Raw genomic sequence first — 22268 nt, 5'->3', positions numbered from 1 at the left:
GGCCTCGCTCACCAAGCTCCAGGCGGACAGTCCAGCCAAGGCCACAGACGAGCACGGGTGACCAGGAAGAGGGGGGGCCGGACACGCCCCCGGGACCCGGCCCAGGTGACTACGCGTGGTCCTGGCCGGTGGCACCCTGGGGATGTTGCAGGGACTGCTCTGGCCTTCCCCGAGGCGCAGGCTCCCATGGAAATCCAGGCGCTAAAGAAATACTTTCTTTAATGTCTGTGAAAACCTCAGTCAGGATTTCAGCACTGGCACCAGAGTCCGCTCCCTCAGGCGGGACCTCCTCTCAGAGAGTGGGGCCCTCGGTCCCACGTGGGGGGCAGGAGAGGCGAGGGAGGAGCCGGGCCACGTCCTGCGTCCAGTCACGTGCCCTGCGTGGCGGTGCGGTGGGTGCAGGACGTGTGGGAGACGTGGGGCCAAGCTGGCTGGCGTGGCCCTGACAGCTTGGGGGAGGGTGGCCCCCGGGGGGGACGGTGCGTGCGGGCTTCCCACCGGATGTGTCTGCAGCCGGCACTGCAGCCCCCAGCGCCTCGGGAGACCCGCGGGCTGTCAGGCTCCCGGGGGCCGGTGGATCTGCGCCCCTCGAATCGCCGGGCAGAGCGGGCTACACGTCTGTCTCCACGCGCAGGCGCTCCATTCTGCGCACGTTGCCCTCCACGGCCACGCGGCTGGTGATGCATCGGGCGAAGTCCTCAGGGAACCAGCCCGTCTCCCCGTCTCTCAGCCTCTCGCCGTAGAACCATCCTGAACACAGATGCGGGGCGGGTGAGGGCGGGGTCCGGGCACGAGGGCGGGGCTGCGCGATGCCCTCTGAGCCGCTGTTCCAGAAGGCACCAGGCCGAGGCCCCTCCCTTACAGCAGATCACCACCAGCTCCTGCCAAGGGGGCCCGGTTCCGGGTCACACGGGCACCTGGTCCTCCATCGGCAGCTCGGCCTGGATGCCGGCGCATGCCCCGTGCGGGCGTGTGCAGGGGCCCCCGGAGTAGCACAGTCACCCTCCGCCCACTTATGACACAGAGTGACAAAGGACCTGATTCTGATACCGTGACTCAGGGACATTTGAGAACACCCCTGAGGGAGGGTGCCGAGGGGGCCTTGGAGCACCGTGAGCAGTGGCAGAAACTGTGTCCAGGGGGCCAGGGTCAGGGTGCACCGCCCACACGGGTGTGCCCTGGGCCCTGACGGGGCTGGCGGCCTGTCGCCCGGGGCCTCCCCACCAGCGCCGTTCCACTCACCGTCTTCCTGCTCCAGAACCAGGACCACATCCGCCTGCTGCAGGGTGATCTCGTCCGCCTGCTTGGCCAGATAGGCCTTGGTGACCTCCACCTGGGGCAGGTCTGCGGGGGCAGGTGGGGTGGGGGTCAGGGGCAGAGCCACCTCCCAGCACATCCCCCGTGGCCTGGTCTCAGCGGGGCCTGGGCTGGGCACACGGGCTGGGGACACGTGGCAGCTTCCCCCGGAGGCCACGGGACAGGCTGCCCCTGCCCGGCAGAGGGGGCAGGTGGCTCCTAAGGGGCGGGGCTGGAGCCAGGCTGACGATCTATGGGCTGGCCCGGCTCCGTGTGCTCCAGGTACGGGGCACGGTCCTCTCCCCCGCACGGACGAGGCGGCCCTGGGACAGAGCTGGGTCTGTGCGCACAGACGGATACACACGTACCTGGGCAGGTCACCCTGGGGGCAGACAGTGGCACGGACGGAGGGCTGGACGATACCTCTTAGCTCCGTGCCGCCCCCCTGCCCAGGGCCGGGGAAGGGGTCGCGAGCCCTGTTCTCGGTGCGGCGGGCACTCACCTCCTTTGTTGGCGGGACTCTGCCTCTCCTTGTGTGTGAGCGCCACGATCCAGCGGGCCCGGTCACTCCTGGGGCGGGACAGAGCGTGGGTGAGGCCCTGAGGCCAATCCCGCCAGCCTGGGGACCTCTGGTTTCACACGGCCCACCCCCAGTGTGGTGCTGTGCGGGGACAGGGGGTCAAAGGGCCTCCCCGGGGTTCCTCAGGCGTCCCCCCACGGCCCTGGAGCTGTGACCCGCAGTGATGATGAAGTTCACGGGACACTGGCATCCTTTCATGACCCCCCACAAACCAGTTCCCTCGGGGGCCGGGTGTGGGAAGTCACAGGCAAGAGGGGCAGCAGGCAGGCTTTACCGAGTCAGGCCGACCCCGAGTCTCATCTGCCCAGGGTCACAGTCAGGCAGCAGCTGCACCCCTACGACCCGGGCGCTGGGTCCCAAGCCCACCGTCCCTCCCTCCCCTGCCCGCTGAGCCCCCTCCCTGCTGGCACCTCCCTGTGCTGCCCAACGCCCCCCAGCCTGTTCTGACCTCATCACCCCCACCACTGGCGCCCATGCTCGAGCGCCACTGGCCTCACGGCTGCTTCTTGGCAGAGGCCTCCTGCCCCAGGACCTTTGTACTGTGGTGCCTCTGCCAGGCCCTCCTCCCCGGGCCACGCCGTGCTGGTCAGGCTGCCCCCTCCTGGCATTCCCTTCCCTGCCGTGTTTCCCTCCGTGGTCAGGTCCCCCCCCCCCCCCCCGCCCCGCCCCGCCCCGGGACCTCCCCCCGACTCACGCGGAGTCGGACGACAGCAGGATCTTCTCCTGGCGGCCCTCGCTGTTGTGCAGCAGGGTCACCTGGAAGGGGTGCGGCACGGAGGAGCCGCGGCTGCCGCCGCCCCCCAGCAGGGAGGGGTCGGAGGCCTCCGTCTTCTGGACCCGGATGTGGTCCACTTGGGCGTAGTCCTGCACCACGAAGCTGTCCTCGCTGCAGGGAGACAAGGGGGCGGCCAGATGCCTCCGAGGGTGTGTGGGCGGCCCGGGTCCCCCGCCCGACGGGGGCCAGAAGGACGCTCCTGAGGGCTGCCCCCCTCCCCCCACCCCCTGGGGAGCACAGGCGGTGCGCTTTCTCGTCCCCGTGGCCTGGGCGGGCAGACCCGGGTCTGCAGGCACAGGGAGAGACCTGGCCGCCCCACGTCACATGCAGGGGGACCCGGGCCGCCGCCGGGGCCAGGCCAGGCCAGGCTGGGAGGGGGCCCCCACCGTGTGCCCCAGCTCTGAGGCCTGAGGAGGCCCGGGTGACTCCCCCAGGCCCCTCCCGGTCCCCGTCTTGGGGCCGCATGGCCCGGCACCCACAGCGGCCTACCTCTTCTTCTTGGTGACCACCAGGACGTCGTTGAACAGAAACAGGTAGCACGTGGGCCGGCTGGCCAGTTTTCGGAAAAGCCCGGTTTCCTCCACCACAGAGAGCTCCCCACGCTTCAGCAGCCAGCGGGAGGCAGAGATCAGCGGGAGGGACTGGAAGGAAGGGCCGGGGAGGTGCCTGAGTCGGGGCGGTCGGGGGGCGGGGTGTGGGCGAGGATGTACCGAGGCCGGGTGGGCACCGATCCCTGCCTCCGAGGACTAGGTGACTGCCCCCTCCCCCCGGGCTGGACCGAGGAGGAGGACAGTGAGATGTGTCCTCGCCTCACAAAGGGCTATTCAGTTGGCCGACAGGCACGGATGGGGCAGCTGCGCCGTGCCAGGTCCCCGGCCCAGATCCTGCTCGGCCACCCAGGCAGGTGGGTGCCCTCCCTGCCTCCGGCCGGGCCCAGGGACTCTCCAGGCACCTACTGAGCACCCCCTGAGCCAGAGAGGCCCTCACACCCTCGTCCGGACCTCCGTGGCCTCCCTCTGTCACTCCGTGGCCCTCGTGCCCTGCCCACAGCACCTGCTCCAGCCTGCTGGGCAGCCTCTGCTGGCTGATGACAAGTTGAGGCCCGGCCCACAGAGCTGCCTCCAGGCCCTGACTCCTGTAGAGCAGTTCCCAGGAGGAAGCGTCTGTCTGTCTGCTCCTCTCTTGCTGCTGGGCGCCACCCTCCCCAGGAGGTGCTTCCTGCGGAAGCGGGATCCCGGTGGCCTGGGGCACAGCGGGGTCCTGGGCAGCCGGTGGGACCACCCCTGGACCATGGGGTGGTGTGGGATCCGTGGGGACAGAAGTCTGAGCCCTGCCTGCGTGGGACGGCCTTTGGGATGCCTAGGCCCCCACCCCAGAACTGACGGACTATTCCTGGCCTCGTGGGGAAACCCAAGACGCGCGCCGGCCCGGACATCGTCCTGCCCCTTGACCCCAGCATGCCGCCTGCAGCCCTGGGGGTGGGGGCACAGGCCAGAGAGACCCGCGTACCCACTGAGCCTCGGGCAGGAGCGCCGAAAAGCTGAGCCTGTGGCCAAGGGGGTGGGAGTCACAAGGGTGCCGGGGAGGCCGAGGCAGAGGCCCCGGCCCCCTCGGTGCGGGCGCCCGCAGGGGCCTCCCTCCAGCCGGAGCCCCGAGAGGCGGTGGCCCCCTGACCTGAGACGAGCCGGGCGAGGAGCGGTGGGGGTGCCCACCTTGACCTTGCCGAAGTCCAGCTGCGTGTGCAGGGTGTACATCTGTTCCGTGCGCTCCATCTTGTGGGCTCCCTCGTTGCACCGTCTCACCAGCTGCGAGGCGGGCGTCGGGAGAGCAGGCTGTGCCGTGGGCAGCGGCCCGGCCGCCCCGGCCCCGCCCCCGCCCCCACGGGCTCGCCCATCGTGTTTCAGCTCCACTCCCTCCGTGAAAAGCTGGAGACGGACGGTGCGGAAACCTTCCCTTCCTCCCGGCCTTGCCCTCAGGGTCTCTACTGCTGGGTGGGGGTAGGGGGGCAGCATTCAGGCCCGGGCTTGGTCTGGGCGCCCCCTCCTCTCCCCTGGACCCTCCTCACCTTGCTGATGGCCTTGAGCGCACGGCTGGCGGCCTTGTACCTCTCAGGGTGGCCCTGACTCTTGAGGCAGAGGGTCTGCAGAGAGAATACCACACGTGAGGTGCCAAGGACCCTTTTGCCGTCCAGGTTCAGGGGCCTGCACGGGCAGGGGCGCCTCCACTAACGTCACACCGGGTGGGGCCGCAGGGAGGTCGAGGGCCAGTGTCCGGAGGGCTCCTGCCAGGCCACCCTGGGGTGCACGGCCCCCAAACAGCTCTGCTGGGTCAGGCTGGTTCGTGGGACCTGGAGAGAGCACGCTCCCGGGACCCCAGCCCTTCCAGTCCTTGGCATCTTGGACCGGTCTGGGAGGTGCCCATGGCCTCTCTTTCTACGCTTCCCAGAGGGACCTGGGAGGTCTGATGTCCCGTCTGCTTGGAAAGACGGCACTCTAAGCGGGAGCCACACGCTGCCTCTGTGTGCTGTGTGCACGGCTGCACGTGTACGAGTACGTGCACGCAGATACACCTGCCTGCATGTGTGCGAGCATGCACACACGCGTGTGCCTACATGTATACGAGCGTGAGCACGTGTGCACCTGCGTGTGTGAACGTGTGGACATGTGTACGCCTGCATGTGTGCGAATATGTGCACACGTGTACACCTGCCTGCATGCGTATGTGTGCACACATGTGCGCCTACATGTGTGTGAGGGTGTGCACACGTGTGTGCCTGCATGTCGAGCGTGAACACACGTGTGCAAGTGTGAGCATACGTGTGCGCCTACATGTGTGCGAGCCTGAGCAATGCGTCCGCCTGCATGTGTCCTAGCCTGAGCACACGTGTGTGCCTACATGTATACGAGTGTGAGCACACGTGTGTGCCTGCATGTCGAGCGTGAACACACGTGTGCAAGTGTGAGCATACGTGTGTGCCTACATGTGTGCGAGCCTGAGCAATGCGTCCGCCTGCATGTGTGCTAGCCTGAGCACACGTGTGTGCCTACATGTATACGAGTGTGAGCACACGTGTGTGCCTGCATGTGTGCGAGTGTGTGCACACGTGTGCCTGCATGTCTTCAAGCGTGAGCACACATGTGCACCTGCCTGCATGTATATGAGTGTGCACGCATGTGTGAGCCTGTGCACACGTGTGTGCCTGCATGTTGAGTGTGAACACGTGTGCAAGTGTGAGCACACGTGTGTGCCTACATGTGAGCGTGTGGACACGTGCACACGTGTGCACCTGCATGTGTGCGAGCGTGAGCACACGTGTGCACCTGCATGTGTGCGAGCGTGAGCACACGTGTGCACCTGCATGTGTGAATATGTGCACACATGTACACCTGCCTGCCTGCGTATGAGTGTGCACACATGTGCGCCTGTGTGTGTGAGCGTGTGCACACGTGTGTGCCTGCATGTCGAGCGTGAACACACATGTGCAAGTGTGAGCACATGTGTGCGCCTACATGTGTGCGAGCCTGAGCACACGCGTCCGCCTGCATGTGTGCTAGCCTGAGCACACGTGTGCACCTACATGTATACGAGTGTGAGCACACATGTGCACCTGCCTGCATGCGTATGAGTGTTCACACATGTGCGCCTGCATGTGTGAGCATCGCACACGTGTGTGCCTGCATGTCAAGCGTGAACACACATGTGCGAGTGTGAGCACAGTGTGCACCTACATGTATACAAGCATGAGCACACGTGTGCGCCTGCACGTGTGTGAGCTTGAGCACACACGTGCGCCTACATGTGTGCAAGTCTGAGCACACGCGTCCGTCTACATGTATACGAGCGTGAGCACACATGTGCACCTGAATGTCTTCGAGCGTGAGCACGTGTGCACCTGCGTGTGTGTGAGTGTGTGGACACGTGCACACGCGTCCGCCTGCATGTGTGCGAGCCTGAGCACACGTGTGTGCCTACATGTGTACAAGCATGTGCACACGTGCACCTGCACGTATGCCTCTCGCCCCCACCTGCCCTGCAGCACTGAGCAGGCATCTCTGAGGCATGAGCCACTCCAGTGAGCTGTTCAGAGCTCCACGCACGGAAGGGAAGGTGACGGGCACCCGGGCTGCCCTGGGGGCCCACAGCCGGGACAACTGGCTGAGGATCCTGGAAAGGAGGCAGCGGCCCAGGACCCACCCTCGGCAGAGGCCCGGGCAACCCTGGTTCTCACTCATCCACCTGAAGGGACCTCGTGAACCTTCTAGTACAGGGACGAACACCTGCGGAGTGCTGGCGCCGCTCCTGGCACAGAGCCCGGGGGGAGGGCAGGGTGGGGGGAGGCTATCAAATGTCAAAGCCGTCTTACGACTGAGTGACGAGGTGGGGGAGGGGGCGTGCCGTGCTCCACTCCACTGGAGAGGGGACCCGGGCAGCTCCGTCCCGGCGTCCGGCCCACCTCCCTCCCCGGGCGGGGTCCGCGCTGTGTACTCACGTCTGTCAGGAGGGGCAGCCGGGTCACCCTCTGCATGGGGAGGATGAGGAAGGAGATCATGGGGAGACCCCCGCACGCGGGACGCTTCTCGATCTCCCTCAGGGCCTCGTGGAAGGCGGCGTTGCTGCTCCTGTGACAGAGAACGGGGCTTCCGAAGTCAGGGCGGCGGGAGGGGAGGGGGAGCCCGCAGGAACGCGCCCCGAGACCGAGGCCCCCCGAGACCGAGGCCCCCCCGAGACCGAGGCCCCCCGAGACCGAGGCCCCGCTCACATCAGCCTCTGCAGGGCGCGCTGCTGATAGACCTCATTGGAGCAGTAGGCGACGTAGGGGTGGAAATGCTGCTCCGCGTGTTCCTCCAGGATGTCGCTGATGTCCTCCACGCACACCTGCGCCTTGTGCCGCTGCTCTAGGGCCTCGAAAAACCTGAGGGGTGAGAGCGGGCTGGGGCCTGGCCGTCGGGGACCGGCTGCCCAGGCCGGCGGCGAGCCGTGACCTTCCCGGGGAAACCCCGGGACGGGTCAGCTCCTTCGGCCTGAAAAATCGGGCAACTCCGAGGCCACTTCCCGCGCGGTTCTGGCGGAGACCCCGGGGGAGCCCGCAGGCCGGACGGGGAGCCTGCTGCTCTGGTTTCATGCCCTGGACTTGGGTCAGGCCGGCCCGGAGCCCCGGCTCCCTCTGCCCGGCTCAGGGTGGGAGTGGGGGCTCTGGGCGGACTCCCCGGTAGGGACCCCCCAGGCCCCGCTTCCCCCTGGGGCTCCCTTCCGAGATCAGCCGTGACTCGGCCTCGGCCACGGACAGGAGGCCGCTGCCGCCTCAGGAGGCCGGACGTCCCACCCCAGGACAGCGACGGCCAGCCAGAGGCCCTGGGGAGCTCAGAGGCAACCACGTGGCCGCTTGGCACAGAGGACAGCCGGCCTACGGCGGCCCCGGGTCCTCTGCTGCGCCTCACGGACACGGAGCTGAGGGGCAGAGCTGGGCGGAGGGGCAGCCACCATCCCGGGCCCCCACGGAGTCAGGGGCTGCAAGCTTCCCCGGGGCTGGTCACCGCGGCTCCGCAGGAAGACTGTCTCCAGGGACAAGATAGCCACCCCCCGCCCACCCCACACGGCCCTGAAACTTCATGGGGCAACAGGTAGCAGGGACTGGGGGCTGGGGAGCTCGGGGGGCTGGTCTGATGCTGATGTGAGTGAACCGGGGCTGAGCCACCTTCTGTCACCTGCCCCACCCTAGTCTGCAGAGGGGGGCTCGTGGAGCCCACCTATGCAGTTTAGAGAGCATGCTGGGGCATGAGGGACGCTGTCCCAGGGTCTCCTGGGACCCAGCGTTGGGTGCAGCTGAGTGCACACGGGTGCATACGTGGGCTGTGCCCTCCGTGGGAGTAAATACACACGTGCACCCGCTACCAACCACACGCACACTCACGCAGGCACATATGCGCACACACACATGCACACACCTGCACAAATACATACACACACGCACTCGGGCACATGGACGCACACACACCTGTGCAAGCACAGCCACTCGGGCACACGGATGCACGCACACAGCTACGCACAGGCCCGTGCAGGCCTGGCCCCTCCTCCACCCTGGGCCTTGCAACCAGAGCCCCGGGCCAGGCCCAGACACCACCGGGCGGAACATGACCCGAGGCTGCAAGTGAAGGGCCCCCCCCCCTCGCCCCGCCCCGTGGGCACCGCCCGCCTCGTCATTCGGCCGCCTTCACCCGATGTCCCGGTGGGGATGTGTCCCGTGGGAGGAACTCCACCCTCTCAAACATCCAAGGGACAGGGCGCTGGGGCTGCCGGGGTGCCCGTGGGCCTGGTGCCCAGCCTGTCCCTGGCCCAGCTGTCGGCGGCCTCAGGGCCCGAGAAGGTTCTCGCGTTCCCTCCCGGCGGGCAGCAGCTCCGATCCGTCCACCCCGCAGTCCCGGACCGGGAGTGTCCTGGAGCCCCAGCCCTCCCGCCCTCTGTGGGCACGGGCCTCACCTCTGGCTGGCGCTCAGGACGTCCAGGATGTTGGAGAAGAGGTGATGACGCTCCATCTGGGTCATCGTTGCCTGCAGCTCCCCGGACTGCAGGAACTCGGCCACCAGGATGCCCAGGCTGTGCTGGTACGAGAACTCCGACGTGAGGATCTCAAAGATGGCCTGGCGGGAGGACAGCGGCTGCTAGGGCCACCCTGCGCCTCGGGGGTGCGGTCAGGGTGCGGGACGGGCCGGACCCGGGGCAAGGCTGGGAGCGTGGCCGTGGGGACAAGAGCCCGACACCTGGGTACGTGCTCTGGCTCAGCGGCTATGAGCCGTGATGCTGGCGAGGACTCGCACCCGCATCCGAGAAGGGGCGACGGTAGGCCCCGCCACCCTGCCACCCCGCCAAGGGCATCAGCCATCATCCCAGTGCCTGGCCCAGGAGGTGTCCCCACGACCACCGTCCCCCGTGCGTTGTGTGACCCATGCCAAGTCTTGGGCACAGGACTGGACCCCCCCCCCCCCCCGCCCCCAGCCCCCTTACCTCCTGCCTCTTGCGCTCCTCAGCAGGCAGCCTGTCCAGGATGCCGGACTCTACCACCTGAGGGGGCACAGGCCTGGGGGTCACGGGGTGCTCATCCCGGAAGCCCATCCTCCCTTCCAGAGAGCCCCGGGGCGGCTGAGGAACGAGACGGGCATCTGGAGGGGATGGCCGACAGACACCCGAGGGTGGGGAGTGTGGGCTCCGTCCCCTAGAGCTGTCCCGGGGGCCGAGAGGCCCAAAGCCACCCAGGAGAGCTGAGCGGCGAGCCACGGCCATGACTCAGACACACCTGGCCCAGGTGGGCGTGCGGCCTGCCCGGGAGGTAGGGGAGGCGTTCCAGCTCTCCACCCTTGCAGGCCCAGCGGCCCTTGGCTGCCCTGGCTCGCGTGCTGCCCATCCGGCCACAGCGTATCCGTGGTGGCCCTGCAGAGCCGGCCAGGCCGCTCCACGGCCCAGGGGCACCCCCCTGCAGGACCCAGGGCCACCTGATCCTTGCCCTCCTCCCCTCTGGGCTGGCCAGAGGCCGTCACCAGCACCTGGGCCAGGAGTTGGGGGGCTGGGTAACCCCCTGCCTCCTCGTCCAGCCCAGAGGCTTGGCTGAGATCCCCCGAGCTCGGGTAGGAACAGAATCTGCCAGCATTTTGAAGGTGCGGGGTCCTGGACCATCTATGCCAGGAGACCACCCACACACCCCAGGGTGCATGCAGCTCTGTCCCTGGGCCCTCGGGATGGGTCACCAGCGCTTGCCCTCCTGGGGTAGTGGCAGGCACCTCCCCACACACACCTGCTCAGAGCACCAGGGCCTCTGTCCCAGCCGAGCTCTCCCCGGAGACCCCCACAGCCCTAGGGCAGGGCCTTCGCCCTTCCGCTGCCGTCTCCCCCTTGGACCCTCCTGCCGCTTTCCCGGGCCTCGGAGGGGGGGTCCTTCTGCCCACAGCTCCGCAGGCCACTCTGAGTCAGGCGAGGGCCAGGGGCTCACCTGTGGGGGGCTCGTCACACATGCGCTGATGGCACGGGCCCCTAGCTGCTCTCCTTCCCTCGGGACCAAACCCAAAGTGCCCTTGGAGCAGGGCGGCTCTGAGGGTGCCAGGAAGGGGGGCCCCCTGCAAGCTGGGCATAGGAGGGTACTTCTGGAAGCCTCCTCCCCTCACTGGGAGGAGGGCCCCGACCGGCTTTGAGGGGCCAATCGCCCGTTGGCTCGGACGCAGAGCGTCACCCCACCGTCCTGGCCTCACCTCCGGGAGCTGGCTCCAGGTGATCTGTGCCGGCCGGTAGCTCTTGACCACGATGGGGGCGTCCGCCTTCCCGGTTCCGTCGGGGCTGGACGGCTCGTCGAGCAGGTCGTCGTCAGACTCGTGGCTGGTGTTGAGGCCCCGCTCCCGGATCTCCTGGTAGAACCTGGGGTCTGGGGACGGGGGCTGTGTCACCGGCAGGCCTGGGGGTTCTGAGCGGGTTCCCCCCGGGAATCTGCGGGCTGAGTCCTCCCCGGGAGACCCTGAGGGCATCAGGCGGCTCAGGGCCCCCCACAGCAGGCTCCCCTCAGGCTGGCTGGCTCCCATGGCTGTGCCCGGCCGAGCCCAGGACAGGGCTAGTGTCCCCATGCAGAATGTGGCACCTTCAGACCAGGGCTGAGCTGACCAATCAGAGCCGTGGGGGCCGCCCTCGGTGGGGGCTGCTCCCAGGCTGGGCCGAGAGCAGTGGACGCCTGTTCCCGAGTCCTCCGACCCGAGGTGCGGTCTCCCGCTCTCCCACTCTGCAGCCATCACCAAACCCCCTGCCCCCCGGGGGCCAGCTGGCGCCTGGCTCAGGGCCACCAACCCTAACCCTTCTCTTCCTGTCCTGGCTCTGAGACTGGGCACCACCGCTCCTCTCCCTGGGGCAGGAGGGGGCCCGGATCCTGACGCCTCCCCACCCCCAGGCCTGTGGCTGTCCACGCAGGGGGGCCTCCTCCTGGCTGAGCCCCTGCACCCTAAGAACCCTGCCCCCTCACAGCCACTGGGTGCTGCATCCTGGCAGGCGGGCCCCTCCCCCGCCCCCCCCCTCCCTTCCCCCTCCCTTCCTCCTCCCCTCCCCTCCCCTTCCCCGTGGGGTCCCGTTGGCATCACCCCTCAGCAGGCCAAATGCACTGCTCCGGGCCCTCCTGGGCCCCCAACACTGGGCTCCCTGTGTCCCGTGGGCAGTATACACAGCATGGGTGTCTACACCCTGGGGCCAGCACCCCCTGGCTGCACTGGTGCAGACAGGCCTGGCACACACATGCACGCTGGACAAACGTCTCCTGGGGTGAGTGTGGGCGCTCTGTCCATCCCCTGCCCCTGGAACAGCACAGAAGAGCCCGAGGGAACTTTCCACACACGTCAGAACTGCACGATGAGACAAGCCACCAGGACCTCCAGCCCCCAGAGAAATCCCAGTCGGCCTGTTCTCCCTGCGCCGCACCAGCCTGCCCTGCCCCCCAGCAGCCCCGGCGAGACCAGCCTCAGCTGCGCCCGGCCTGGCCCATACTGGCCTCTCGAGGTCACGTCCCTTGGCCACACTCACCGTCCTTGAAGGAGCCCTTGTGTGCACGTTTCCGCCCCAGTGTCCTCTGTGCAAACAAGAGACACGGAAACACCGGCCGTCAGTGGGGAGGAGGGGCAGGTGTGAGTCCACAGCAAGGCCACCCTGGGGGCCCGGAGATCTCATAGCACCACATGTGAAGGCATGCTCAACAGGAGGGGGCCCCTGCTGGGCACGTGGAAGGTGCTCGATAGACGTCAGCTCCACAAGGAATGCACGGCCACCAAGCAGAGGCTCGGGCAGGTAGGGCAGGGTGACCGAGAGCTAGGCAGATCCAGGAGGGCTGCCTGGAAGAGGCAGGCAGGCCTGAACTAATCAAGAGCGGTGCTCGGGACAGCAGCGTGTTCCGACTGGGTCTAGAGAGAAGCCCAAGCAAGGCCGGACGGGTGTGGTTGGAGGGGGCTCAGAAGGCCCAGGGTGGGAGCCGGGGCCACACCGGGGGAAGCAGAAAGGGCAGGGACTGGCAGGTTAGTGTCGAGCTCCCAGCACAGGCTTGGGGTCCCAGCAGCTGCTAGCAGGACTGCAGAGGCAGGTGGGGGCGGGCAGGGTCTTCAGGCACCCCCGGCCCCGGCAGCTGGCCGCACAGAGCCTGCCCTCTTGGCCGGGACACGGTTTTTCCCGACCTCGGGGCTATGCAGGTTCCGGGAAAGGGAGAGGTTTCTTCAACAAGTTGGGGCCTGAAAACTCCCCTTGTGGGTCGGGAATGTGTGGCGCTCCCCCCACACTGGGCCCTGCTCCCCCACCCCGGGCCCCGGGCCCCCCCTCCCAGCACCCCTACCCCTCCTGCCTCTGGGTCTGGGCACCTGCCCAGCGTTCACCCTCTGCTTTCTGCCTCTGGACCACCTCCGTGCCCCTGCTCAGAGTTCCTTGGGAGTCCCTCCTCCGTGCTCTGCTGGCCCCCCAGGTTCCCCCAGCCCAGACCGGAGCACCCCGGTGCACGCCTGCCCCCTCCCTGCCCTAGGACCTCGCTGGGGGCCACCTACAGGGGTGCCCTGGGCACCCCGGCTCCAGCTGTGCAGGAAGTCAGGAAACGTCTGATGCGAGGGAGTGAGGTGGCAGCTGGACGGGCCTTGGGTGGCTGCAGTGTGCCTAGGTCCTGAGGCAGCTTCTGGGGCCCGGGCATCTCAGGGAGGCCTGGCAGGAGCCGCGCCCCACCTCCAAGGCCACGGGCATCTGAGGACTGCGGCCAAGGTGGTCCCCGGGGGTCCCCTCTGCACGTACTCCGACGGGTGGGCTTGGCTTCTCCTCTGCCCGCGGCCACGGCTCCGGTCCCGGTGACAGCCCCCGGAGAGGCGGCCACCGGAACATCAACTCTGGGCACGGGGCCCCTTCCCACCAGCCCTGTGCCCGGCCCGTTCTCTTGAGAGCACTGAGGTAAGAGCGGCTGTCGGGCAGGGCGGGGAGGGCGTGCGCGCAGAGAGGGCGTCACGCGTCTCCTGAGTCCCCAACCAGGGGGCCCCTCGGGCAGACCCACCGAAGCCAGGTGCTGCTGTGAGGTCGGCACTGAAACTCGTCCTTGAGACAGGCCGGCTCCCCTCGGGGCTCAGAGAGAGAGGCTGCCTTCGGGACCCTCCATTCCTCGCTCCAGCTGAGAGCGGGGACCCCCGAGCCCGGGGTCCTACGGAAACCCCTCGACCTCGCCGAGCCTCGACTGCCTCATCTATAAAGCGGGCACACTCACACTCCGCTCGCAGCCTGCCCATCAGACCGAACCGGATACACGTCAGGACCCTGCGCGAAGTAGGTGCTCACTGAATGGCAGCCGCACGAGACAGGTGACGGTGGCGGTGACAGCGAGGGTGACAGTGAGCCTCCGTCTGTGCCTACAAGCTCCCGAGGCCCCTCGCGGCACGGCCCCCGCCCCGAAGTCCAGGCGGCACGGCCCCCTACCTTATTCTTGGCCGGGCACCGAGCGGGAGGCTGGCTGGGCTCCTCCGCCAGGGCCTGGAGCTTGGGGCTGAGCTGGAGGGGGCCCCTCTCCCCGCCCGGCGCCTCCAGGCCCTTCATGGCCGCCCGGTAGGATCGGTTCCGTAGGTTCCGTCTCAGCGCCCCCCCGGGGCCCGCGTCCACGTCCATGTCGTCCAGGGAGAAGCTGGGGGCTGACAGGAGCCGGGGGTCCCGCCGGGCGGCCTCCTTGCTGAGCACGGCCGCCCCGAAGCTCTGGTGGCGGGCCGGGGTCTTGGCCTTGCTCGACACGGCCAGGCTTCTGGGGATCAGCTGCTGAGTGCCCATCTTGAGGGCCGCGGGGCTCTGCGTGCTCAGGACGACAGCCCGTGGCTCCTCGTCCTTAGGGGACACAGAGGGGGGCACCGAGGTATCGAGCTGGAAGCCTTCGTTGTCCCTGAGCTGCAGGGCGCCCCGCACCATCGGGAGCCCGGACGCCGGGTTCCCCCTGGCATCGAGCCGCAGCTCGGAGTGGAAGCGGTATTCCAGCAGCTTCTCTTCCAGGGAGCTGTCCGAGTGTCGCTGGGACATGCTGAGTGGCCACGGTGTCCTGGGGCGAGAGGGCAAAGGTGAGGGCAGGCGGACACGCACACCCTGCAGCCCTCCTGCCCGCGGGCCCTGCCCACCGCCTCTCGGCGCCCGCCCGGCCAGGGACCCCGCTCGGGATGCAGGGCCCGGAGGCCGGGAGGGGGGTGTGCGGGGGGCGGGAGGCTCAGGGCTGCCGGGACCCAGCTGCTGGGACCGGAGCGGAGGACAGGCAGCCCCCCGCCCCCCCCCAACCGTGCTTCCTCTGGTGGGTGCCCACGCCGAGGACGGACCCCCAGGCCGGGGGGTGCAAGCGTGCGGCAATGAGGGGCGCGTGGCCCCGGGGCCCTGCCAGCCCGAGCCGGGTCGGACACTGGGCATCTTGGCACCACCTCCTCCTGGTCGCCGAGAGCACCGCGAACGAAGCTGTCTGCGGGGCTCCCGGGACCCCGGCCTCCACCGCACCCCCCACGTTCCAGAGCACGCAGGGCCAGCCTCCGCCGTGCTGGGGGAGGTCGTGTCAGCTCGCTCACTCGCGGGACGCGGGACACGGGACACGCCGGCCGTCTGCGTTCTCGGTTTGCAAACAAAGACACGAGGCCCCGAGAAGCCCAGGAGCCCCCAGGGTGTGGGACGGGACGTGTGGGAAACTGGGTGGGAGCTGACCCCTGGCCTGTGTGATTCCAGACCCTCTCTCTTCACTGCCCCGCGTGGTGACTCTCGCGTGGCCGGCTGTCTAGGTGGCCTTTCTGCGTGTGCAGTGACACGCCCGGACTTTCCCGCATTCACGGACTCTGAGCGGGGCCGACCGACCCCGTCTCAAGAGCCCACTGGGCACGGTCCCTCTATGCCTGGATGCAGAGGGGGGAGGGGGGCGTCTGCAGACACCCGGGGCCCACAGCCCCCGCTCGGTCTCCCTACATCCCGTGGATGCCCGTCCCTCGGGGGACCCCGAGCGCCTCACATGTGCAGAGCCCCGCCGACCGGCGTGGGGCTGGTTCTTCAGCTCGGTCTGGCTCGTGCCGGGCCGAGGGCGCACGGCCCTGCGGTGTGGACGGGCCCGCCGCTGCCTTTCCACTGTGAGGGCCCACACAGGCCTCCCGGCCACCGGCTTCCGGCCAGCGACCGTCACATCCCCCGGCTCTTTTCTGAGCCTCCCGCTCAAGATCAGCAACGTGGGCAGAATGGTGACAAAGCCTCGGGAGCAAGGCTCCCGCTCGCAGGAGTCGAGTGCTGCCGCGGCCGGCCCTGGGCTGCGGGGCTGCGAGGAGCGACGCCCCAGCCGCCGGGCGGAGCCATGGCCACAGCGACCCGCGCTGACCAGGGCAACAGTCAGGGTCGGGAGGACCTTGGAGGCCTGCGGGAGACGCACTCCTTTGCACCTCCTCCTTTCAACATTAACGCAAGCAAACGGAGCCGCCACTCCGGTGCTTCTTGTAGACACGGGGCTTGTGCACACGAGGCTGGAAGCCCATTTTTCAGGCGGAAAAATCAAGTCTCTGAATCTGCAGCCCAGGTGGCTGAGACTCCGCGCCCAGCTTCCGCGCGGCATCCTTTGCCACGTTCCCTGCCGATCTGGGAGGGAACGGAGACGCAGTTTATCCGACAGCTCCGTGGGAGTGAGGCGGTCACCTGCCCTCTCCTGCCCTGGGGGGGCGGAGGGGGGCGCGCAGCCAGAGGTGCCCGGGCCTGCGCCAGGCCTCCCGGGCCTCTGGAGTCGACGGCTCCCTGGACCCCAGGGACACCACTGCCATCCGTCCCAGGACACGCCAGGCAGGTCCCAGCCTGAGCCTACCTCCCACACTCCCCGCCCAACCCTGCATGGGAAGTTCCCGGCCCGGCCTCGGCTCCAAAACCCCTCCCTGAGGGGCAGCCGGGCCCCAGAGGGCCCTAAGCCACAGCACCGGCCGGAGTGACCACAGCAGCCGGGAGCCTGGCTGCCTGTGCTCCGACCCCCAGCACACAGGGTCTCTGCTGAAGCCATCCCAGAGAGGCGAGTGTGGCTGCCTGAGGAGCCCTGGCCGCCCCCACCCCGGGAGGACTGCCCACACATTCCTGGGGACATTCTGAGTCGCAGGCAGCCAGCGGCGGGCGGTCCCCCACCCTGGCTCACCCACCCCCACGTAAACTTTGCATTCACCCAGGCCTGGCCGAGAAAGGGGTTTCTGGTAGACTTTGACCTCTATGCAGGCCAAGCAAAGTGCCCCCGAGTGGGCAGCCCGAAGGCTCGGTCAGTCCTCTTAGTCTGGGAGGCGTTTACCGTGGGGGCATTTCACCTCGTCGCCCTGAAACCGGCACCGCGACTGTGCCTTCCACCTGCCCCATCCCCCGTCCTCCCCCTCCCCTTCCCCACCTCAGGCCCTAGGCCTGGGTCTTCTGGGCCCAGACCCCAGACCCGGACCCTGGACCCCAGACCCCGGACACAGCCAGTAGCAGGGCTGCTCCCAGCAGGGGGCAAAGTCTACTCTGGGGACAGGAGGTGCCCCAGCAGGAACCTGTCGGGTGAGCCACTGCTGGGTGTGACCTCCGTTCTCAGTAAGGTGGCCGCACCCACAGGCCTGGAGTGCCACCCGCGTGGGGACCGAGGCCCGAAGAGGAGTGGGTGCCATCCCAGGGCTCTGCTGGACCTCCAGGACCGGGGCCGGCTGCAGCCAGCTGTCGGGGGGGGGGGTGCAGCTGACATGGGCACACTCTGACCTCCTCCTTCTAACCTCAGGGTTCTCACAACTCCCCGGGCACAGGTCCAAAAGTCACACGGCACCGAGAGGCCTACCGTGAAAGACAGGTGTCCCCTCCTCCACTGCCCTGTCCCCCACAGGCCACCTCTCCTGATCGCACAGGCCAGCCTCTCCCCGCCGTGTGGACGGGATTCCAGCCCAGTACGCAGGACCCGTGGGTGTCTGTGTTAGTACAGCCGGCTCGGCCGAGCAGGACGCCAGCGCCTGGCCTCCCCTTGTTAATAATTCCCTCTTGTTGACCGGCGGCTGTCCTCCTGTTAACTCCCCACGCGTTCCCGCGTCCCTGCCTCGCGTGTTTGGACCACACACTCCATGCGATCAGCGCATCAGCCCTGGTTCTCCCAGAGACCCCGGCCTCTCTCCCCGGCGCTCCCTTCCCTGCCCCCAGATCCCATCCTGGAGCTCCCCACCTTCCTGAGGCTATGAGGTAGCCTCACGGGAAGCAGATCTTTGTCCCTGGGGCGGGTAACCTGCTGAGCTCAGAGTCCCGTGGGAGATTATTTTCTTCCAGAATCCGGAGGCCTCCTTTCTTGTCCGGTGCTTTGCTCCTGGGAAAACACCAGACACGCTCCGATGCTGGCTCCCCGGACGATCACAGCCTGGGGCGTCCCCTGCCCTGTGGAGGTGTGGCTCCCACTTTCAGGTGGGGGGTGACAGGGAGCGCCAGCACTCGTGGGGAAAGGTCCACATGCACTCCCTGAGTCACAGACTTGTGCCTCCTTCTAGCCCCTTCCTTGGGCCTCGCAGGTCTGGGCACATCCTGGTGATCTCTCGTGCAAACTTTCCCCCGCCTGCTTTCTCCAGCCCCTCGTTCCGGGACGGCCCGGATCCCGCACTCCAACCTCTGGCATTGTCCCCACGCTGCGGCCCCTTCTGTCCTGGGTTTTCATTCTCTGCCCACGCCGTGGGAGGTTCCAACTCTTCCAGACACCAGCACTGTTGTTTGCACGTCCTGCAAAGAGCCGTCCAGAGCGCCCTGTCCCCGCGGCGTGCTACGGCTTCTGTCGACGCTGAAAAGGTCGCTTGTGGTTCCTTTCTGCTCCCTGGCCGTCCCTGTATGGGCTTCCGTCGCCAGCTCGAAGGCAGCAGGCCCTCCCGGTCCCTCTTGGCTGTCTGCTTCGACTTTAGCAGGGAAGACGGCGCCACGCAGGGAGTGTTGCTGCCCCCCATGCTCCTTCGGGACCCCCGCCCCCCGCGTCCCCACCCGCCGCCTCTCCTCTGGCTGGTCGGCTCTGCAGAGCGGCTCTCCCTAGGTCCTCACTGGCTGCCGGCCTTGGCCTGGTGTCCGGGGGCCGGTGCAAGGGAGGGGCCGAGGGCACGGACTCGGGCAAATGCCAGCCACACTGTCCGGGCAACGGAGCTCCCGAGAGGGAGGCCAGCTGCCCTGCGGCGACCATAGGGTCACAGGGGCAGGTCTGCTCCCCAGCACAGCTCCTCCAGAGACACCCGGGGCCCTGAGGGCTGCGTGCTGCGTGTCCGTCTTCCTGAGGGGTCTGTGGGTCCTGCAGGCCCAGGGACGATTTCGGTTCACATCTGCACACGCGGCTGGGCTGGACGGTGAGAAGCAAGCTCTTGGCTGTGGTGGTGCGCGAGCTCCGCCCTGCTGCCCTCGCCCCGGTGCCGCATCCTCCCGGGGGGCCCTGGGGTCCGTGCCCAGAACCCACCCACACGGGTACTTAGCTTCGAGCCGGCAGAAGCCACCAGGGCGCATCGCAGGGGCTTCCACACCCATCCACACCACCTTTTAGGTGACTTTCAGGGGACTTCCTGCTGTCTCTGCACCGGGTGGGCGGGGGAGGGTGGTGACCTGTTAAGTCCTTGGAATCCATGGCATTTAACTCTCCTTTTGCACTCCGCAGCCGGCCCGGTGTCCCACGCACAGGTGCAGGGACAGGTGAGGGGCACCTGTGACTTGGGAGGGAGGAGGGGCAGCAGGCGGGGTCAGGGAGGACCAAGTGGCCGGGTCAGCGGGGCCTCAGCGGCACTTGGTGCCGGGGGTCCTTGCAGCCCGGCGCCCGGCTCCTGCGTTCTTCTCACCGGACGGGCTCCCCGGACTCCGTGGGCTCAGCGCCCGCCCTCCCGCTGCCTGACAGAGGAGATCAGTCCGCCTGGCCCTGTGGCCCTGTCCACAGCTGCTCCCACTGCCACTGGGACCACTCCGTCCGTGGGGCCTCTCTGTCCCTTCTGCCCTGCCTCCAGGTCCGGCTGACCCCACCCTGCCCGGTGGGGCCCGGCCTCCCGAGCACCAGACCCTGGTCTTTGCTCAGGCTGACTCGGGCCACGATGATGGTCTTGTACTTGGGTAATTCTGCAGGGCCGCGCTCAACCGTCAGAGTCACACGGAATCCGGGGGCAGGATTTGGCTGTGTAAGTCCCAGAGCACACAGCAGACGGTTCCATTTGCCAGGTGGCCAGGGGTGGTTCAGGGACTCTCGACTGCGGTGGCCTTGCCCTCCCCCCACCAGGGACACCTGGCCACGTCCGGAGCCAGTTTTAGAGGTCACGGCCGGTCCTGACTTGCTGCCCCGCCTGTGTGGGCGGAGACCGTGCCTGCGGGTCAACACCCTGCAGGGGGGACCTGTCCGGAGCAAATATCTGCAGTGCCTAGCTTAGCTGACTCCACCCCTTCACGGTGGGGGTCAGGGAAGCCCAGCCCCGCAGGGGCCCCCTCCCTTTCTGGTGGGGCCCGGGAGACCCACTGGCCATGCCCAGCCTGGCACCCGGCCTGGCAGCAGGGAGGGGCCGTGCTGGTCCCGCCCCACACAGAAGCCTCCCGCTGCCTCTTGCTATGAGGCTTCCAGGCTCGGGCAGCGGTCACAGAGAAGACCACCTTCCCGGCTCAGTCTGCGACGTCCACGCCCCCTGGCTCCTGTGTCTGGGTCCGGACGTCCCATAAACCTGGCTCCGGGCCCAGACTCAGCTGACACGCATGCCATTTCCCCAAAGAAGCCTCTGGATGGGAAATCAGAGCCCCGACTCTGACGGGAGCATGGACAGGTGACCAGCAGGTGTCTTCCAAATGCTTTCTCCCCCGCAGTGTCTGCAGTCCCTCCCCCATCTTCCGGAAGGTGGGTGTGTTCCCTCGCTGACAGGTGAGGGAACCTGGGGGGTGGGGGGGGGTCAGTCTGCCTGTCACCAGAGAGCCGGACGAGGAGCCAGGTCTGTGCTGACCTAGATGACCGTCCTGAGGGGCCCCGCAGACGGGCAGGGATTCTCACCAGAAATAAAGACGCTCTTACAGACGGTCGGTCGCACGAGCACGGTCACTGCCATGGGCAAAAACGACCAGCAGCCGCGATCCGTCTGGAAACCGAAACTAAAATTCCGGGCCCCAGACAGACGCAGGGTGAGTGGCTGTGCCCATCAGGTCACGCACACAGACTGCCCCTCAGGGACAGCACACGTGGGGGCCCCAGCAAGCCCCTCCACCCCTGTGCCTCATGTCCCCTGCTGGGGAACAGCACTTCCCGGGCGGGGGTGGAGATGACCCCGGGGACCAGAGCTCTCCCAGGCTTCTCCCCCAAAGGAGGCCCTCTGCTCGGCTCAGTCCCTCTCACTCTGCAGGTGACATCTGTCCAAGGGACTGAAGACCTTACTTCTTCCCGAGGTCCGCACCTCCTGCCGCACTCTCCCACCAGGCCTGGGGGAGCCGGGGGCAGCGCCTTTGATCTACGTGGGCAGAGGTCGCTCTGTTCTTGTGGCCCGCGGGCAACCCCAGAACAGCTCAGCGGCAACTGAGTCGGGGCCCTCTCTGTGGGTACCCTGACTACCCCCTTTTACAGACGAGGAAACCGAGGTCCAGAAGCCTCACGTAACTTGCCTTAGTTCATACGGAACCAGGACCCCCACCGCTAAGCACTCGGCCACGGGGGTGTCAGGGTGGACAGGGTCAGACACCCTCCTGCTGGTTCCGGCCAGGTCCCCGACAGGCGCCCTCTGAACCCCCACACCAGGAGGGGCAGATTGTTCACCTCAAGGAGAGAGAGGAATCAGGCCTTCCCGGGCTTCGGGTCAGATGAAGAGGTTCCCCCCCACCCCATGCCGGGTGCTGGGCTGAGACCCACCCAAATCTCAAAGGGGGCTCTTGCCCCCCGGATGCAGAAGCCGAGGCTGGTGTCAGCAGTAAATGGGGCCCCCCGCCCTCCAGAAGCTGCTCCTATACCCCTCCCTCCTCCTCCCCTACTAGGTAAGAGTGAACAGCACCCCTGCCCCCCACCCGGGCCTGCCCACCACATCCACCGGGTGGGGGAGGCGGTGGATTTTGGTCTGTTGTGGGCGGATGTTCGTTTCGGGGGCTGCTGACTCTTGAGGCCAAAGAGGGTTTGGGCAGCAGATTGCCCGGAGTTTGGGGGAGGGTGGTTTTGTCCCCGCTCCTGACCTCCATTTCCAAAGGTCCTGGGGCTTCCTCAGGGTCTCCCGGCTCTGATGTCTAAACAGGAGACCCTGCGACAGAAGCGTCCCCCCGGGGCTCGAGGGGAGGCAGGGGGCGGGCAGCAGGACGCCGGAGGCCGCGCGGGGTGGGGTCCGGGGACCCGGGTCGGGCCGCGCCCGGGCTGCGGGCTCCGTCCCGCGGCGGAGGGAGGGCGCCGCCAACTTCGCCGACCGCGGGGCGCCGGCGGGAAAGGCGCCCCCGGGTTCCCGGGCCTCCCCGCCCCCACCCCGCTCACCCGTCCCCAGGCTCACCTGCGCCGCGCGCCGGGCGGAGGACGTGGCGGCCAGCGGGCGGCGACTCGGGCCGGTGTAGCCTCCGGGCTCCGCGCCCCGGCCCCGCGGCCGATCCGGGCCGCGCTCCGAGCGCCGCCGGTCCCTCCCAGGCCCCGCCCCCCGCTCCCTGCGCGGCCCCGGGGCC

At 68.0% G+C, this 22268-nt stretch overlaps 1 protein-coding gene across 4 annotated transcripts; it reads right to left on the bottom strand.

Annotated features, from left to right (window-relative positions):
* Window positions 1-202: 202 nt before the first annotated feature.
* Window positions 203-22258, bottom strand: ARHGEF16 (Rho guanine nucleotide exchange factor 16). Of its 4 annotated transcripts, none has more exons than XM_023257998.2 (15): window positions 22103-22258; window positions 14103-14706; window positions 12195-12240; window positions 10889-11058; window positions 9654-9710; window positions 9129-9289; window positions 7411-7563; window positions 7141-7270; window positions 4717-4791; window positions 4364-4456; window positions 3141-3292; window positions 2571-2762; window positions 1799-1866; window positions 1243-1344; window positions 203-750 (listed from the first exon to the last, which is right to left on the bottom strand). In XM_023257998.2, exons 2-15 carry the CDS (start codon window positions 14685-14687, stop codon window positions 611-613), a joined length of 2124 nt encoding a protein of 707 aa, XP_023113766.2. In that variant the 5' UTR covers window positions 14688-14706; window positions 22103-22258; the 3' UTR covers window positions 203-610. The 4 variants fall into 4 exon arrangements, with proteins under 4 accessions (XP_023113766.2, XP_044890903.1, XP_011282768.3 ...); XM_045034968.1 differs by lacking the exon at window positions 22103-22258 and adding an exon at window positions 20638-20737; XM_011284466.4 differs by lacking the exon at window positions 22103-22258 and adding an exon at window positions 17830-17965.
* Window positions 22259-22268: the final 10 nt, after the last annotated feature.

Source organism: Felis catus, chromosome C1 (assembly GCF_018350175.1).
Source record: "Felis catus isolate Fca126 chromosome C1, F.catus_Fca126_mat1.0, whole genome shotgun sequence".
NCBI classification, from domain to species: Eukaryota; Metazoa; Chordata; class Mammalia; order Carnivora; family Felidae; genus Felis; species Felis catus.
This window is presented reverse-complemented; position numbering and strand designations above follow the sequence as displayed.

Bases quoted from the DNA above. Each gene is read 5' to 3' on its own strand.
- ARHGEF16 (XM_023257998.2), bottom strand. From the start codon at position 14,687: ATGTCCCAGCGACACTCGGACAGCTCCCTGGAAGAGAAGCTGCTGGAA. The intron at 4,792-7,140 runs GTGAGTACACAG...TTCTCTCTGCAG, and splicing joins GGCTGCCCCTCCTGACAGAC to ACCCTCTGCCTCAAGAGTCA. The intron at 2,763-3,140 runs GTAGGCCGCTGT...GTCTCCCTGCAG, and splicing joins GTGGTCACCAAGAAGAAGAG to CGAGGACAGCTTCGTGGTGC.